Raw genomic sequence first — 17,268 nt, 5'->3', positions numbered from 1 at the left:
ACCACGTGCGATGTCTTCATATTTAAGTTAGCCGCTTGCCCTGATTCGGGGCATTTCAAAACAGATACGCAAGCCGGTAAGTCTGATCGAATTTAAGACCCTCCTGCCTCCCCTTCGGCGACGTGACACACAGCTATAGTGCTTTCGCACCCAGTCGCTCATTGCCTCGGCCACAATCTTTCCCCCATAACCTACGTGAGACAATGAGCGGCGTAATTAATGAATGAATATGTTATACAATGTACAAAACCGGAGATCAGAGACTGCGCAGATTACAATGAAAATGCGGCCCCGGCCCCGCGAGCGGGTCCACAATACTGCTTTCGTCTGCATTCCGGATGCTTGTTAAGAAGAGCAATTGTCAGAGCAATTGTAACCTGAGTATCGGGCTTTTCGTTTTCTTTTTCTTAAGGCAGAAAGGGAAGAAGCGAAAAGAAAAGCCTGACACAGACGCTTTTAGTGCAGTTTTCCACCCCCTCACAGCATGATATGCGTCACTGAACGTACCAACCAATCAAATTCATCTCCGGTTGTCACGTGAACGTCCATGTATCTAAGCCGAACAATGGCATATACAACAAAACAGTCAACACACTACATTTCTTGCGATTTGCTTCAGCAGTGCACCATCACTATATCGTCGCATATATAAAGGAAATGAAATGCGGTGAAGCTAATTTGTTAGGTACATCACCGCGAACAATCCGCGTCACATTTGATTTCAGTCAAGACAGTCGAATATCATGACCATTTGCCATCACTACAAAACATTTACTCCTGATGACACAACCTCAGGTACTTGTTGTAGAAGGCGAGCGGGTCGAAATCACAGCACCAAACTTGTAGATTTGTTCCTGCTGTGGGATGGAAAAATTGGTAAACAGGTCCCAAAATATCTCGATACAGGCTGCGTTACACTTCATCGTCAGCAACATGTTCCTCTTCACTTCTTCAATCCCGCACTTCCCTGGATCGCCATCATTGTTCAGACTTGTTTGGATACCTCTTGGAATAACGTTTTTCATGTTTAAACGAGCCCAAATTACGAATGGAAACCCAAACTTTTCTTTGTAAAGCTTGTTCTAATACTTTAACTGTAAAATTTCCTCCGGTGTGAATTTAGTTATAACCCAGCTGCTTCGTGCTCTCTTCTGGGGTTTAAGACTCCATTCGATCGCAAAGCCCAGGGGGGACTCCCAAATAAACAGGACGGAGGTGCTTGTAGTACCTTTTAGGGGTTAAAAACACGATTTTGGTATCTCTTAGGGTGTTCAGCCTAAAAAGGTCCACAGCGGGAGCCTTTGCAGTAGCTTTTAGAATATTGAACTGAAAAGTATGACAGGAGATAATGTGTTGTTTAAGAATTGGTACCTTTAAGGCAAAAAAATTCAAGCTACACCCACAGAACAGGATCTTGGTACCTTTAACGGATTCTTTTCAAACTTTCCAACGAGCACCCGCGTCCTTTTTGTATGGGAGTCCCCCCCGAGTCGGAAAGATCGGAATGCAAAACATAAGCAGTGAAAAACCTTTTTATATAAGAAAAATTTATACTTTGGTTGACTTTTAATCCTGGGTTAAGGTTAACCGGCTTCCAAACAACCCGGCCTTGATTACAAGTTAACCTGACATGAGCCCGCGATCCAACCGGAACCCAATACTTGGTCAGCGGTCAACAATATGTGTATCTTTTTCAAGTTGACTGCTGACCAGGTACTGGTTTTCGATTGGATCGCAGGCTCAAGCCACGATATTATTTTGGGGGAGAAGGAGGGAGTACTTACAAAGGCAAAATTTAAGTGCAAATTAACCCCTGGCGCGTTGTTGACTTTCCTTCCAACATCTTCCTTGCACAATTATCTCTGGGAAAGTCCTCGAAGACTATTGAAAAGCTTATGTAAAATGCTTCGTATGGTGCATAAAAAAATCGTATCGAGACACCTTCATCTTTTAGGATCAGTCTGAAATTAAGGGCGTTTACAAAACCGCGTCAGAGGATTGCGTACAAAGCTAATGCAAAAGTATGTCATTTTCTAGACAAAAAAAAATGGATAAGCAGCGATCGCGAGATACCAAGGGGAGTTATATACACTGATAAATGAATTTTCAATTGTTTCTAAAAGGGTTTTATTCTTTCAGTTTACTGTACCTTGTAACTCATTTTCGACAGCCTTTAATCTTCTTGTCAGCTCTCTGTTCTCCTTCTTAAGGTTAGATATACCTTTTCATATAAGAAAAATTTATACTATGGTTAACTTTTAATCCTGGGTTAGCGTTCACCAGCTTCCAAACAACCCGGCCCTGATTACAAGTTAACCTGACATGAGCCCGCGATCCAACCGAAACCCAATACTTGGTCAGCGGTCAACAATATGTGTATCTTTTTCAAGTTGACTGCTGACCAGGTACTGGTTTTCGATTGGATCGCAGGCTCAAGCCACGATATTATTTTGGGGGAGAAGGAGAGATTACTTACAAAGGCAAAATTTAAGTGCAAATTAACCCCTGGCGCGTTGTTGACTTTCCTTCCAACATCTTCCTTGCACAATTATCTCTGGGAAAGTCCTCGAAGCCTGTTGAAAAGCTTATGTAAAATGCTTCGTATGGTGCATAAAAAAATCGTATCGAGACACCTTCATCTTTTAGGATCAGTCTAAAACTAAAGGCGTTTACAAAACCACGTCAGAGGATTGCGTACAAAGCTAATGTAAAAGTATGTCATTTTCTAGACAAAAAAAAATGGATAAGCAGCGATCGCGAAATACTAAGGGGAGTTACATACACTGATAAATGAATTTTCAAATGGTTCTACAAGGGTTTTATTCTTTCAGTTTACTGTACCTCGTAACTCATTTTCGACAGCGTTTAATTTTCTTGTCAGCTCTCTGTTCTCCTTCTCAAGGTCAGATATCCTCTCCAAATAATCTAATATTTTTAACCGAGAAGATAAAAACAGCTAAGCTTAAGTCAATTGACAAGGAGGTTCTAGAGTTTGGTCTCCTTCCTTGTTGCCATTTAAACTTTACTTAGGTTTGTCACTTCATTAAATGTTACTTTGCTCGATTCTTCTGGCAGTTCATAACCACAGAAAATAAGTGGCTCACATGAGGTTAAGCAGCTGGTTTTAGAAATGGATGACATACTGTTTCGTTTCGGAGGGAATAACTTCAGTTTTCAGAGGAAATTTTGCAGAGCGGCTCATAAGTTCGTCAAGCAAATCTTAGTACATTGAATGAAGTAGTCTGGGAAGCTTTTTTAAGACATCGTTGCAATCAATATTTGTGCATCACTAATCGTTGGCGAGTGAAATGATACCACTTGTATAATGTTGTAATCTTATTCACTGTAGGTTTGTTGCAGCAATGTATCAAATCAAGGTCGTAAATCAGAACTTGTAATTGGAATTGACGTTGTTGAAGCAACGGCCTAAAGCAAAGTCTCTTCTGATTCAACGAGTTCAGATTTAGAGAACTTTTCTTTTCTTGTTTCGTTCACGTCAGGTTCGTGTCCTTCAATATCGAGAGAAAGTAATTTTTAAAATTGGTAAAAGACAATTCAAGGTGTAAAAAAATTTCTCTCTAAACTTTGACTTCAACCCCACGTGTACTGGTATCAGGTTGTGATATGGAAATTATTACCAACAAAATTGGTTACGTTCGTAACAAAATATCTGAATGCAATTTGAGAACGCGTTTACTTACCCTGGCCGCTGTCATCACCAATGTCTTTTCCTTCCTCGATTGGCGTAATACGTTCTCCAGGAACATCTCCAGGAACAAATTCTGAAACGGTATCCTTTTCCGCTTCAACTAGGCTCGCACTTTTGCCAGCAACTTCTCCAGGCGGTAAACGACTTTGTCCAGATACTGCTGTAACATTAAAAGCAAATCATAGGTAAAATGATCACGAGGTGATGATCAACCACTGAACTCTGACTTTGATTAGTGAAGTTTACCGGTCCCCACTGAAACCCCAATAATTGGGGATCCTTTTATGATCCTAAACAGGGTGCTAGAATTAAGGATGTCGTCTTACAGATAGTAAATAGTTTGAACTCAGGAGTATCAGTAGTTCGTATAGTGTGATCGTCCGGGTGAGGATAGTTCTGAAAAGAATTGTTGTTGGTGAGTGACGTTTCCACAACCTGAGCGGAAGTCATCTTCAGAGTCAACTGAATAGCGTTAGTCAGTCGATGCTGTTTTAAGTCTGGTCTGTTAAAAGAGATTGGTTGCGAGTTATAAGGTGCCGGTAGTTGCTGGCATCTGTTAAGAGGCGTTTTTTCTAAGTTAGTGTACCAGCTTTCCAAAATCAGTCAGTGAAAATAGTTTGTACTGTAGGTTAAGCACTGAGCAGAGTCCCAGTCAATGTTGTGGTTTGTCAGTTGATAATGCATAGCAATGTGATTGTTGGCATCACCATTTCTCGTTGCTAGTTTGTGTTCAGTCAATCTCATGTTAAGATTTCTGCCAGTTTCACCGATGAGTAGGGAGCCTGGCAGTCGGAGCATTTGATCTTATAAACTGCTCCCTGTCTGTTGTTGGATTCGTCCCTGTCTTGAACGTTATTTAGGTATTTTAGGTTTTCTTTCACTTAAAACCAGAGCTAGGGTTTCAAACCCTCAGCAGTAACCTAGCAGTCTCAGAACATTACACCTAAAAGTTTTGCCCGTCAGTATAATTTACTTTTCCTGCTCGTAACCATGAAGGTCTTTTAACGTGATAAGCAGGAATGTTTCCACCCCTAACGGTAGGCTGCGATTAAAAGTATAAGATACACCTGGATATTTATAGTTAGTACAGTGGGATCCCGATTTAACGAAGTGCCAAGAGACTAGGGAAATTGGTTCGTTATATCGAGGGTTCGTTAGATCGTAAACCTCGATATAACGATTTTGCGGAAAAACAACCAAAGTATTCGTGTTACGTCGCGCAATCCGGCATTTCTGGATCTGAACGAACCCTATAAATAACATTTGTTCTTTAATTAATGTCTATATGAAGCTGCAGTACACTGAACAGATCTGTACATAGCTAAAGCACCCGAAAACTAAACAGGTCAACAAAATTTTAACTCCAACTTTTACCCCAAGACGCCTTCAAAAATAAAGAAGATAATATCTGTAGATGCGTCGATAGCCAGGGTCGATGGAGTCAACCTCGTTCCCAGGTTGCTGGTAGTGACGTTGATGAAATAAATAGTTGTATTAATCTTGATTTGGAGAGAATTCGTGTGTGGCTTGCAGCCAACAAACTAACTTTAAATATGACAAAGACAGAATTCCTTCTGATTGGTTCCAAGCAAAGGCTTTCAAATTTTACAGTGAATCCTATTGCTAATATCAACCAGTTTCCGATAAAACGAGTCTCGACTGTTAAATCCTTAGGTGTACACATTGATGAAAATCTTACTTGGGAGTGTCATATCAATGAGCTTTCCAAAAAGATTGCTTCTGGCATTAGCGCCATTAAACGTATTAGGTATTCGGTCCCATATAAGACTTTACTTTCCGTTTACAATTCATTAGTCCAACCTCATCTCGATTACTGCAGTTCGGTGTGCGGATCCTGTTCTAAAACTCTTTCTCAAAAGTTACAAAAATTACAAAATCGGGCAGCACGCGTCATAACTTTTTCAAATTACGATCGTAATACTGATGAATTGTTGAGGATGGTCAACTGGGTTAAACTGGACCGTCAACGCCTTGTTAATAAATCAATAATGATGTACAAGATTGTAAATAATATGGTTCCGGAATATCTTTGTTCACGCTTTGTCTTCCGTTCCGATACTTTGACTTATAAGCTAAGAGATAGTGATGGTACGCTTGCTATCCCACAGCCCCAAACTAATTACTGTAAAAGAAGTCTTTCTTACAGCGGAGTTGTACTATGGAATAGTCTGCCCTTGAATATTAGACAATCGCTCTCCCTTAATCAATTTAAATCTAAGTTGAAGAACTATGATTTTGACAGTGGTCTTATATAAATTTTATTTTGTTTTTATACACGGCTTCCTTGTAAAGCAGGTTTTTATCATTTCTCTTATTCTAGTAGTTATTTACAATATTAAATTAGTTAGGTAGTTAGATTTATTTAAATTAAATATTGTATAGTCCTGAAGGAAATACCGTGTCTAAATAAAGATTTTTATTTTTAGGGTCCTCTCTCTACCTCGAGAAACTACCCCGGTTGCGGCTGGTCACGTGTCTGCTAGATTTTTGCAGATTCCAGAGATGTAATTGAAGGGAGGGGCTAGAAAGTTAAGGTTTGTCTCGCACTGAGCTTGCCTACTGAGCCCAGTAGGGAGTGGAATATGTAACCCTCGCGCTGTATGTTCGCCTACAAAGGTAGTTTTGAATTGGATTGAATTACTCTCGTCGACAGTTTGACGGTCATTCCATTCTCTTGCGGCGAAAAAATTTCACTTGATATCAACAACGTCTGCGCGCTGAATATTAAAGCTTGATTTAGCTTAAGCTTATATTTTTCGATCGGCAAAATCACAACGGCGGCATTGATGCATTCGTTTAGAGTTTGATACGTCCAGTGTTTGGCCAAGAGAATAACTCTGAATTTGATTGAACTCATCCAATCGAAAGTTTTACGGTCATTCGATTCTCTTGCAGTGAAAAATTTTATGAAGAACTGGTCAGGACAACAACGACATCGGCCGCGCGTTTGCAAAATCCAACGGCTTTCGTTTCAAAACCGTTTAGCGGCAAGTCCAATTTTCGGTCGAGAGACTAGCTTCTCATTAAAATTGAATGCATCTCATCGAAAATTTAACGGTTATTTAATTCTTGTGCTGTGAGAAACTGATTAAACTAATCCGAAGCAGGCTGTTAACGGTTATTTAAAAAAGTAGTGAAAATAAGCAAACTTCCCTCTCAATCAACATCTCATACTCATGGAAGTTCAGATAAAAACGAAGCACCGGTCAGGCAGGATCTCTGAAAAACAACTTGCTTAACTTTCAAAATAACGTCTGTAAGGCAGCGCAACTTTCACCTCCATAGACAGTGTTGACAAAATTAAGTCAAAGACCCACCCTCTGTGCGGATTTGATTTGTATACATAGACACGTGACCAGCCGCAACCAGGGTACGGAGGAAGAGAGAAGACCCTGGGAACGAGGTTGCGATAGTGTCAGTGTCTGCATTTATAATGAGTTGCTGACTGAGTAAACGTGGCGGACAGTTGGTGTATAAATTTTTCATTTATTAAGAAGACATCACTCCAAGTCCAGGATATTTGTACACATTTGAAAGAATGGAGAAGTTTCAAAATGACTGCTGTCGCCCCAAGACCAAAAATCCATTCAAGAACTCGTATCCAAGGCATCATGAAGAATCGTAAACACAGTGGTTACGGTGATCGCCAGCAGGTCAGATCGACTGACTGAAATGTATTTTTCTTCAAACTAAGGCTACTCATTCTTAAACGATGATGACAACCGTAAATGAAGTCAACAACGATAAAACAAAGGCACCGGATGAATTTATTTTTCATAGTGTTTCGCTTGTTTGTTTTACTGCCGACTTCCATGAGTAAACTGATTCACAATCGATGTACATGTAAGCTTGTTATTTAGGGAGTTTAAGTAGCCACGACGGCGACGCCGAGGACAACTTCGATTAAAAAATGACTTTATATTTTACCTACGAATCTCGCAATACTCTAAAGTCATTTACTTTCATTATCACTGACAAACTTTCACGAAACTGAATGTGGGACACAGCGATAAACTTGAAATAAAATTTAAAAAAATTAGCCGCCGTGGTTCACGTTCTCCAGACAACGCAGAATTTGGTCATTTCACGTTGTTGTTTTGCAGAGGACGGTAAAGAAATGTACCAAGAATTAAAACGCACGTTCCCATCCATTGTTCTCCTAATTAAGGACTGTGACTACTAAATACAAAGGTTTCTGCGCCAGGTTAGGACCACGCGGAAAAATTAGATCTTTGTAAGGGCTATTGGCATCCACAAGGAAAAACTGAGGTAGCCACGCATTTTTTCGAGATAATTAGACTTGAATCTCATCAAAAATGCTGACATCAGCATTTTTCTGAAAAAAGAAGGAAAGGATATTTCTTCACAGGTTTCCTTAGAATTCGCCTTTATATACAGAAAAGCAAACACATTTATAAAGATCTTAAAACTACATGGTAAATGGTAACATAAAAACCATTTTTGGTATGTTTTTAATAACAAAATCGTTGCCACAGCGTTTTTAGCGTCTCTGACAGCCTTCCTCTGGTTCAGCTAAAATACAGTCTAAATACCTTTTGTTCACAACCAGAACCTAATCACGTGTTGAATAGGCTTGCCACTTCCATTTCATAACATAAAATATAGGGGTAACCACGCGTTTTTTAAAGTTATTGATCTTTCTTGAAAAGTTTTACGCTGCTCGGAACATTTTTTCCTGTCACCTCCCTAGTAAGTAAAACAATTGCGTATCTCATACTTGTTTCGCGCGCATGTGCAGGTACATGTTTACCATGGATAGTAGAAATTACTATCCATGATGTTTACAATTGGATTTCAGTATAATTTTCGACAGATAACGGCTAGTCTTTTAGCTGGAAGACGTTAACAGTTAGTGGTTAGCGATACGCTGCTAATCTGGTATTCCTGGTTTAAGTACAGGTTCATTAAGGTTCATTTGGCAGGGGCGCCGCCCCTCTTCATTTGGTCACAGTAGGAAAACTTTGCTTTCATTTTAGTCGTGTACTTGGTAGCGTAGTTGATTGCGTCACTGTCAACCCAGCGCGCGCGTGGCGCTTAAACCATGCTTGCGTGATGCGCAGAACGTGTGCGCACTAACAAAAGTAGGCACCGTCCTTAAATCTTTTGTTTAGCTACGTTCCCGTTGCCGTTGCCGTCGTGGTTTTCTTAAACTCCCTAACTAAAACTACGGCTGCATACGTGAACGCAAATGAACAAGCGCGTCTCTGTTTTTATGTTTTAGTCCGTTATTCTCTTTGTTCAGCTCTGAAATTACACTAAAACAATTATTCGGCTCAGTGAACATTCATTTCGCCTTCAGCGAATAATTGTTAAATATTATATGTTTGGACTTCGGATTGAGTTCATTATAACGAGGATTTCGTTACATCGAGGTTCTATTCCATACATTTACTGTGACTTTGGTCGAGCTGAAGAATATCATCGTTTGTTACAATCCATCAAATATTTTCGCTCGCGCGCAATTTGCCTAAGCACGTTAAGTGACTGAAAACTGGGGAATATTCCAGTGATATCCCCAATTTTCAAAACTGCGCGTGTTGCGAGAAATATTTGAAGTATAATAAACACAATAGCAGTCTATAGCCTCCATTTGGCGCGGAAATATATGTATGTTATTTGCTGGCTGGGAGGTCCGTATGGTGAAAAACTGTGACCAAGGTCTTGAAAATGCTGCCCTCGGCCTGCGGCCTCGGGCAGCATTTTCAAGCACGAGGTCACAGTTTTTCACTATACGGACCGACCCTAAGCCGGCAAATAACATGTTTGTTTTTTCCTTCAGTAAATTGGTTTTACAGATTACAAATGGGTTTGTTTACGCAGCTCTTGTCATTGAATCGGCTTGCGCGCCGTCTACTAACGATTTGCCAAAAATCTTGGCAACGAGCGAGTAACTCGGATAGTAGACAAAGAAGGTGCATTACTGAAAGAACAGATTTTTTCCTAACTACTTTTTGTTAGTTGCATTTATTTCACAAGTTAAGTTCTCCAAAGTTGTTTTTGCAGTGTGAAATTTCTTGTGAAGTTTGAAGTTTTACTACAAAAACAATTTCTGTCAGTCGCTGCTTTTAAAATCACTTGAAATCAGACTTTTCTACCGTAAGTTGAATAGCAGAAAGCAAGGAAATTCGTTAAGTGTATTCCACAGAAATTCTCCTAAATACAGCAACGATCAGAGAGGTAAACTCGACTGAAATTGACTCAAATTTTACGGCGAGAGAAACACAGGATTACGCGCCATTACAGCGCTAAGCTACAATCAACCAAGCAAACTCTCACATCTTCAAAACACTCAATTGAATTTACTTACAGTGACTTTCCTTGCCATTTTAAAGTGAACTGCCGAGAGATAAACTTGCGTTGACTAATCGTGGATGGATGTGTAAAAAAGGCAAAAGATTGACGGTTACCGCTAACTTTTAGGAGCGAATTCAAATTTAGGCAGCGGGGAAAAAATCCGGCCCGTGGGCCGTATCGTAAAAAGCTGGACCGGTCACGTGCGTATGATTAGCCAATCAAATTCGAGGATTTAAGATTCCGGCCCGCTCGGATGCTTGAGAAAAAAATAAGCTAGGGTATTTGTCCTAGGACATAATCTGTTTCTCGAAGTTCACAGTTTTCTTCGAGCTACGCTGTCGGAAAACTGTTTGCTTCTCGGAACAGATAATGTCTCTGGACAAATATCCGAGCATATTTCCGCGCCAAATGGAGGCTAGTGTTTATTTATACCGAGGACTTCGTTATATATAGAAGTTCGTTAAATCAAAGTTCCCTGCACTGCGCACTCACCTGAATGGTCCATGAAGATCTGTTTGCCTTTCTCGTACTCCTCCTCAGAAATAAAGGTTTTCAACCTCATGTCATCAAGGCCAAGTTTCTCCAATACCTCTGCTGTTACAAGAATTTCTTGGGCGATTGCATTGAGATGGCCGTTGCTGTAATCTTCCCACAGTCCTTCCAGAATCTGCAATGAGCTGCATTCAACTGTTATTAGCAAACTACCCACATCATGTTTACGCACAAAAGCCTTTAGTGTATATCCCAGGTATTGAAAGAACAATTCAACAGATTTTTTAAATGATAAAATCACGGTCCAGATGCGTATCTCTGTAGGGGTAGCCAGTTGTTTTCCAGAGTCAGAAGTACCCTCCATGCCTTCTTGGTCAAGGACAGGTATTGCACATATCCCTTGTGACTCGCCAGATTCGCGAGGGATCTGGGGCCTGCCAGATGATCCAGTCCGTTTGATGCTCTCAGCGATATTCACAACAACGTGAACTATGACTGTCAGAAAACAGAAAAACCAGAGCATTTTAGAATGCGGATAAATCCCTACTAAGGGCAAACCCACGAAAAGACGTACTGAGGGTGTTCGTCTTGGCTCACGGAAAAAGTGATTTAAGGTGTAGGTTTGGTAAAAAAGATCACGTCCTTTAATTAACAATTTCTTCAGTAGAAATCTGTACAAGACTGGGCCTTATTTGGACTCAAGGGCATAAAACCTGACAACTGACCCATAGGAATTAAAAACCAAACCTTTATGTAATCTCAGCTCTTGATGAGTAACATTTTTGTTCGAGAAACTAAAACATCTGAATTAATGCCTTTAATTTGGGATTCTTATTCTTAAAAAGGTGTTACAATTGGTTTTTCAAACTCGCTACGGTGGCTACGGTGGCTAAATAGTGAAGAAGCTCACTTACCCAATGACAGAACCCAACAGTTTCTCTTGAAACTAATTATCGATTCGTATTGTCCACGCGCTCCCGGGAAACACTCAAAGCATCCCTAGAAACTCTTAATTTATATCACCGCTTTAAATCAAATAAAAATGTCTAACTTACCTGGTCGTTGAGACTGCTTAGCGACCTCCTCTTTTAAATCGCCCATCTGAGTTTTAAACTCTTCTTTAAGTTTCTCCACCTCAGATTTAACATCCATGTCTTGCTTGTACCACGTATTGAGTTCTTCAATATACCTTTCCTCTTCTGGTGTTAGCGCATTAACAAGAAAATCATCAATCGACTTCTTCCACTCATCTTTCTTTTCATGACTTATGGCTGCAGCAATTCTTATCAGGGCCTCGCTTATTTTCCCCCAAAGGTCAATAAACTCGGTGTCAGTTATTTCCATCGTCTTGCTGTGGCCATATACTTCATTACGGTAGTATTTGATACGTATTAGATCTGCCTCAAGACTATGGTCTGAGCTTTTTGGCAAGACATCCCATCCTCTGGGCCCGGGAGGAGGAGTGAGGTTGCATATTGTCCTTAATAACCTGAAGGTTAAAGTGATGTCGAAATCGGTCGATTTGCCATACAAACCTGCGGATGGGTACAGGCAATCCCACTCCGGTTTGGTAAGTCTCGCTCCCCTCAGCTGTGTCTTTATGGCAGCATCACTTAGTCTCAAGGGAAGATCAGCTGGTGAGTGAATGGAATCAAATGTCTCCCTTAACAGCCTCAGTCCTCCGCACATCAGAAGTCGTGTTAGCCGTTGAAAATTTGCTTTAGCACTGGTCGAACGTAACACCTCTTCTGCATCTGCGAGGGACGCCATGTCGTGAAATATTTGTTTCTAGAAAAAGACATCAACAGAAAACTTTCAAAGTTTTGACCAGAAATTGTTTAATAGCGTTTACTAAATTAACTTTGTAATATTTGTCCGGGGTCGTCACGGAACGCTTCGAAAGATGATAGAGCATGCAAATTTCTTAGGTTCTTGGGTTTTTGGAGTATCTTTAAAATAGGTTTCTGATCATGGCATGCCTACAGTTTTATAACATTACTTTAACTATATGTCAGCCAACACTGCGTACCAAAGACCTAAATCAGCGGAAAGATTCAACGAAGATAGACGGCCGTACATAGGTTTTATCACTATATTAACCACGCGTAAGTTGTTTCACTTCGTTGGCAAGCCGATTAATTCAGTCTAATCTTTGGTTTGCGGTACAAATCGTAACAATCAAAGTACTGTCGCTTCAAGTGCAAGGATGCAATGACATTGTATGTTCTATTGCACCATAACAACGTTTATACCAACAAATACTAGACAGTATTAAATCTGCTAGCTTTTTTATATGTAATTGTGAGAAGCGTTGGAATCATTTGACATTTTGCTTTGGGGCGAGATGGGAGATGTTTTTAAACATTTCAGACACGCTAAGGAATAGAACATTTTACCTTAAGACTTAGTTAGGTTTGTCGTGTACTCTTCCAGAGTTTTTCGATTCTTTTCTCCTGTTCTTCACGCTAGAAACAACAAAACACGAGCAATTTGTTATCTATATAAGCTTATATTATTTTGCAATAGATAGAAACATACATAGTTATAAACAGATTGGTCATGGCTTAAAACAACGTGGCAACATTATATGTACAAATATCACACTTATATATACGTTTGTGCTAATGTGGACGAAATATTAAGAAAGTGGAATGGCGTGATATAGTATGTAGTATAAAAATATAAAATCTTTCTCACCTAATCTTTGCCTCACGAATATCGTCTGTCGAAAACAGAAGTAACGCAAAGGTTCACGGGATAGAGGGCAAAACATATCTAGGCACGTAATACGTGCAAAATGCCCCCAACTCAATCCAGCGTGTGAGACGTCCGTTTCGCATGCACGCCACTGCGTATTCTTTTCCTTCGGCAGTGAAACTAGTAGGGGCGTCGCTTCCAACACTCTGATATTTCCCACCAAAATCGTTACAAAGTATAGTTGTTCGCGTCACAAGATGTTTGCCCCATTACAATTTGATAACTAAAAACGATTGTGTATAATTTACGTACACCTTTCTACAATTTTGCAGTCCAAAGCCGCGAGTTGGAACTTTATTGCCTTTTAGGCCCCTGTTAGGTCAACTTGTTAATTGACAGCTAACATTAACATGGCCTGTGCATGCAGAACCTACCGAGTTTTTTTAAAGGGCTTGATAAACACCATATCCTACCCGGGGAGGGGGAAGATTCCCAAATAAAAGGAGGAGGTGCTCGTCGTATCTTCAAGGGGTGAAAAACGCGGCGACTTAGGGCGTTCAGCCTCAAAAGGTACACAGCGGAAGCTTTTGTGGTTCTTTTTAGGATGTTGAGCCAAAAAAATATGACAGGAGATAATTTGTCGTTTTAGAATTGGCACCTCCTAGTGGTGAAAAATGTAAAGCCACACCCATAAAACAAGATCTTGGTACATCTTTTTTTTTTTTTAATTTCCGACGAGCATCCCCGTCCTATTTATGTGAGTGTCCCCCGAGGTCCTAAAAGGCAGGTAGGCTACGGTAAGGTGAAATTATTTTTATCCTGTTAGGATATGTCAAACACAGAGCCAAATCACAAAATTGTTTATTACCGAACTCACGAAAAAGAAAAATATTACTATAAAAAACTACGACGGGGTAAGATGGCAGCTGAGTAAGTTGTTCATTATGCATGCATTTCCACATAAAACGCAGGAATAATTCAAAAAATTGTTTATTTCAATGGCATCAAAAAATAAGTAGCATGACTGTGACAGCTGCCCTTTCTTTCGGGGAGCGCGGCTGTGACACAGGCTAAGGAAAGAGCACACTATTCCTGGCCAGATTTTTTTCAAATACGTACCTAATTTATTTTAATAGCTCCTGGCAATTTAACACTAAAATTAGTATCATTAGATGTATGGCCGCGGCCTGAAGACGACGAAAAGCAGGAGCGTTCCTGACTTTAAGCAAATAACCCCCTCACGGGCTTAAAAATCATATGTAGTCGATCGAACCCCTTTTAAGTGGCCACCCTAAGGGAAGTAGGAGGTGGAGTTGGCTCCCCTTAATAGGGGTTTGTTTACCTCAAATATTTTCACCATCGGGGTACTTTCTTAGGGAACATGGAGTCACTTCAAGACAATCATGATTAACTTGTGTTTAAATGTTTTTATCACTCGTCGCCTTCTATTTCGGACTCTTATCTGCCATCGCCTTTTCCAAAACAAAGCTAATTTACGTGTATTAAATTTTGGGTGACCGTTTAATAGGAGTAAAGACAATAGAAAAACCTTATCAGGACAACCAAAAGGTATAGCCTCGGCTGTTTATAGAGGTGGCCAGTTAATAGGGGTTTTATTTACAGTAATTCATTAACAATAATTTTGGGGCTTTGATAACTGGTCGTTTAATAGAGGGTGGCTACTTAATATGTGTAGGTGGCCGCTTAATAGAGGTAACAGTAAAGGTAACTTTTATTGTTATAATTATGATAAGTTTACATGACTTAGTAGCTCGCAGCTACCAAAGCTATTCTGGACGAGCTACTATTGCCTTTAGAGTATTAACTAGTTTAATTAAACGAGATCATAAGAGAGAAACAGAAATGAAAGAAATTTGAGTAAAGAAACAAAATTAAACCAAAATATTATACATAACACAATGTAAAAATTATGTAGCGAAACATGGTTGACATTATACAGTAGAACGAGTAAACAAAATTAATCGAGAATGAAACGGGAAAAGAGGACCTTATACTAATACTAATTAAAGAGTGAGTACTAATTAAAGAACTAATTAAAGAGCAAGTACTAATTAAAAAGTGAGAGATACTTACAGGTTCCAATATAGCGCATATCAACATTGATTTCCTCATTTTCTGGAATTTGCAAGAATACTTTGTTCAATTCTCGTTTGAAGGGTGTCTTTCTTAACTCACAGAGTTCTATGGGGATACCCTTCCATATCTTTACACCGATTATAGCAAGGGAAAAGAACTGATAATTACTCTCAATTGTTTCACATAATAATTACCAGCTGCTGAGAATCTCATAAAGTAGGAGTGTATCTGTTCGAGGCGAATAAAAAATCCAGAGATATTCGGCGGAGCACGCTGATTATCAGCGTCATGTAATAAACAGGCGACCAATTTGCAATAGGGCATTTTTTATCAACAACACGCCCAAGCTAAAAAGGTCTATTGCTTAGAAGTATTGGTTCAATTGTAATATATATATATTTTCAAGAAAAAATGAGCTCCCACATTTTCTCTTGATATTTTTTTAAAAATGTTGTCTTAGATCTATTTTACAAAACTCAGTTTCTCGTCAGATGTACTTAGTGGAGACTTCTTAAAGGCATCTACGCAAAAGAATTACTCACTACAAGACCTAAGGCCAAACCTGGAAAGCATTGCCCTGATACATACGTTCAGTGATATACTTATTGATGTAGAAGATGCCATTTGCAAGTTTTTGCGTCAAAAAGAACACACAACCAGCTTTCGAATTTCTTTGATTTCCACAAGATTCCAGATAACTTTGCAACCAATGTGTCGCTAGTCAGAGTGTTTCTTACAGTCAAACCAAGTGAAGCGTACCCCTCAAGATTACATTAATGAATTGACTATTTGAATATTGAACCCGCTATGGATTCAAGAATGCAATAATGAATTGATAATTTCAATATTGAACTTGCTAGTCATTTCAAAAATAAATATTAAATTGATGTTTTTGAACAATAAACCCATTAGCCGCATTCTTGGAGCGACTAGTGGGTTCAATTTTCCAATAATCAATTCATTATTGCATTCTTGGAACGACTAGCGGGTTTAATATTCAAATAATCAATTCATTAATGTAATCTTAAGGGATACGCTTCATTTGGCTTGACGGTAAAAAGGTTCACTTATGCAAGTCGGTCTTGGTTTTAAATTTGGCGATAAAATAAGCAAAAAAGAGCATCCTACTTTAGCTTCAAATTACATATGCCCCGACCCCGGGAGAGAGACTCCCATATAAAAAGGCTGGGAGTGCTTGTCGTACCTTTTAGGAGTTACAAACGCGGTTTTAATTGTAACCTTAAAGGGTGTTCAGCCTCAAAAGGTCCACAATGCATAGGAGCTTTTGCACTATCTTCTAGGGTATTGAGCCAAAAACTATGACAGGAGATAATATGAACTGTTTTAGAGTTGGTACCTCTTAGGGATGAAAATAAATTCAAGCCACGACCACAAACCGGGATCATCATACCTGTTAGGAGTTGTTTTCAAAATATCCAACGTGCACTCCCATCTTTTTATATAGGAGTCTCCCCAGGACCCCGACATCTAAGATGAGGGTCTTAGGTCACGCCAAGAATGACACGCGCGTTCAGGAAGGCTTACAATCAGAAAATGCCTAAGAACACCCCTGAAAACATGTCATTCGAATTGTCAATCAGGCTCACTCGCACTTGCTACTTACCTACTGCCCTTTGCTGCTGGCATGTAGGGCAGCAGCAAAGGTCTTCCATTCCTGTTTATTATGGGCTAGCTTCCGGATGGTACTCCAGTTGTGTTGAAGGGTCATCCTGTCAGTGGCTTCCTTTCGGCTTCCACTTCTAACATTCAGTGACTCTGGAGGCCCGTCACACCTAGTAGTTATGGTTTCCTTTGCTACTGTTTCCGTAATAAAAACCTTTTTATGGGACTGGGTTATTAACCCTGTGCCCAGCCCCCAAACCTGCAGGGCCAGTGGATCACTTTTTGTCAGGCCTCTACCCTTTGAGCTGTCGGCT

General features: G+C 39.8%; 2 protein-coding genes across 2 annotated transcripts in view; both read right to left on the bottom strand.

Annotated features, from left to right (window-relative positions):
* The window catches only part of LOC145497473 (uncharacterized), a 12,925-nt gene extending 1,779 nt beyond the window's left edge, over window positions 1-11,146 (bottom strand). Inside the window, exons 1-4 of the mRNA XM_081477274.1 lie at window positions 10,538-11,146; window positions 3,702-3,869; window positions 2,842-2,925; window positions 2,150-2,221 (exon numbers count right to left, since the gene is read on the bottom strand). Coding sequence (XP_081333400.1) covers window positions 2,150-2,221; window positions 2,842-2,925; window positions 3,702-3,869; window positions 10,538-11,060 — 847 coding nt within the window. The 5' untranslated portion in view covers window positions 11,061-11,146. The remainder of the gene's footprint in view (window positions 1-2,149; window positions 2,222-2,841; window positions 2,926-3,701; window positions 3,870-10,537) is intronic.
* Window positions 11,147-11,482: 336 nt separating this feature from the next.
* LOC145497281 (E3 ubiquitin-protein ligase DZIP3-like) lies at window positions 11,483-13,182 on the bottom strand. The gene is made up of 2 exons (XM_081477107.1): window positions 12,934-13,182; window positions 11,483-12,325 (listed from the first exon to the last, which is right to left on the bottom strand). Exon 2 carries the CDS (start codon window positions 12,305-12,307, stop codon window positions 11,570-11,572), a length of 738 nt encoding a protein of 245 aa, XP_081333233.1. The 5' UTR covers window positions 12,308-12,325; window positions 12,934-13,182; the 3' UTR covers window positions 11,483-11,569.
* Between the last annotated feature and the right edge of the window lie 4,086 nt (window positions 13,183-17,268).

Source organism: Orbicella franksi, chromosome 9, assembly GCF_964199315.1.
Source record: "Orbicella franksi chromosome 9, jaOrbFran1.1, whole genome shotgun sequence".
Taxonomy (NCBI): Eukaryota; Metazoa; Cnidaria; class Anthozoa; order Scleractinia; family Merulinidae; genus Orbicella; species Orbicella franksi.
Note: the sequence above shows the minus strand (reverse complement) of the source record. Positions and strands in the feature narration are given on the sequence as shown.

Coding starts and splice junctions, on each gene's coding strand:
- LOC145497281 (XM_081477107.1), bottom strand. CDS start 12,307: ATGGCGTCCCTCGCAGATGCAGAAGAGGTGTTACGTTCGACCAGTGCT.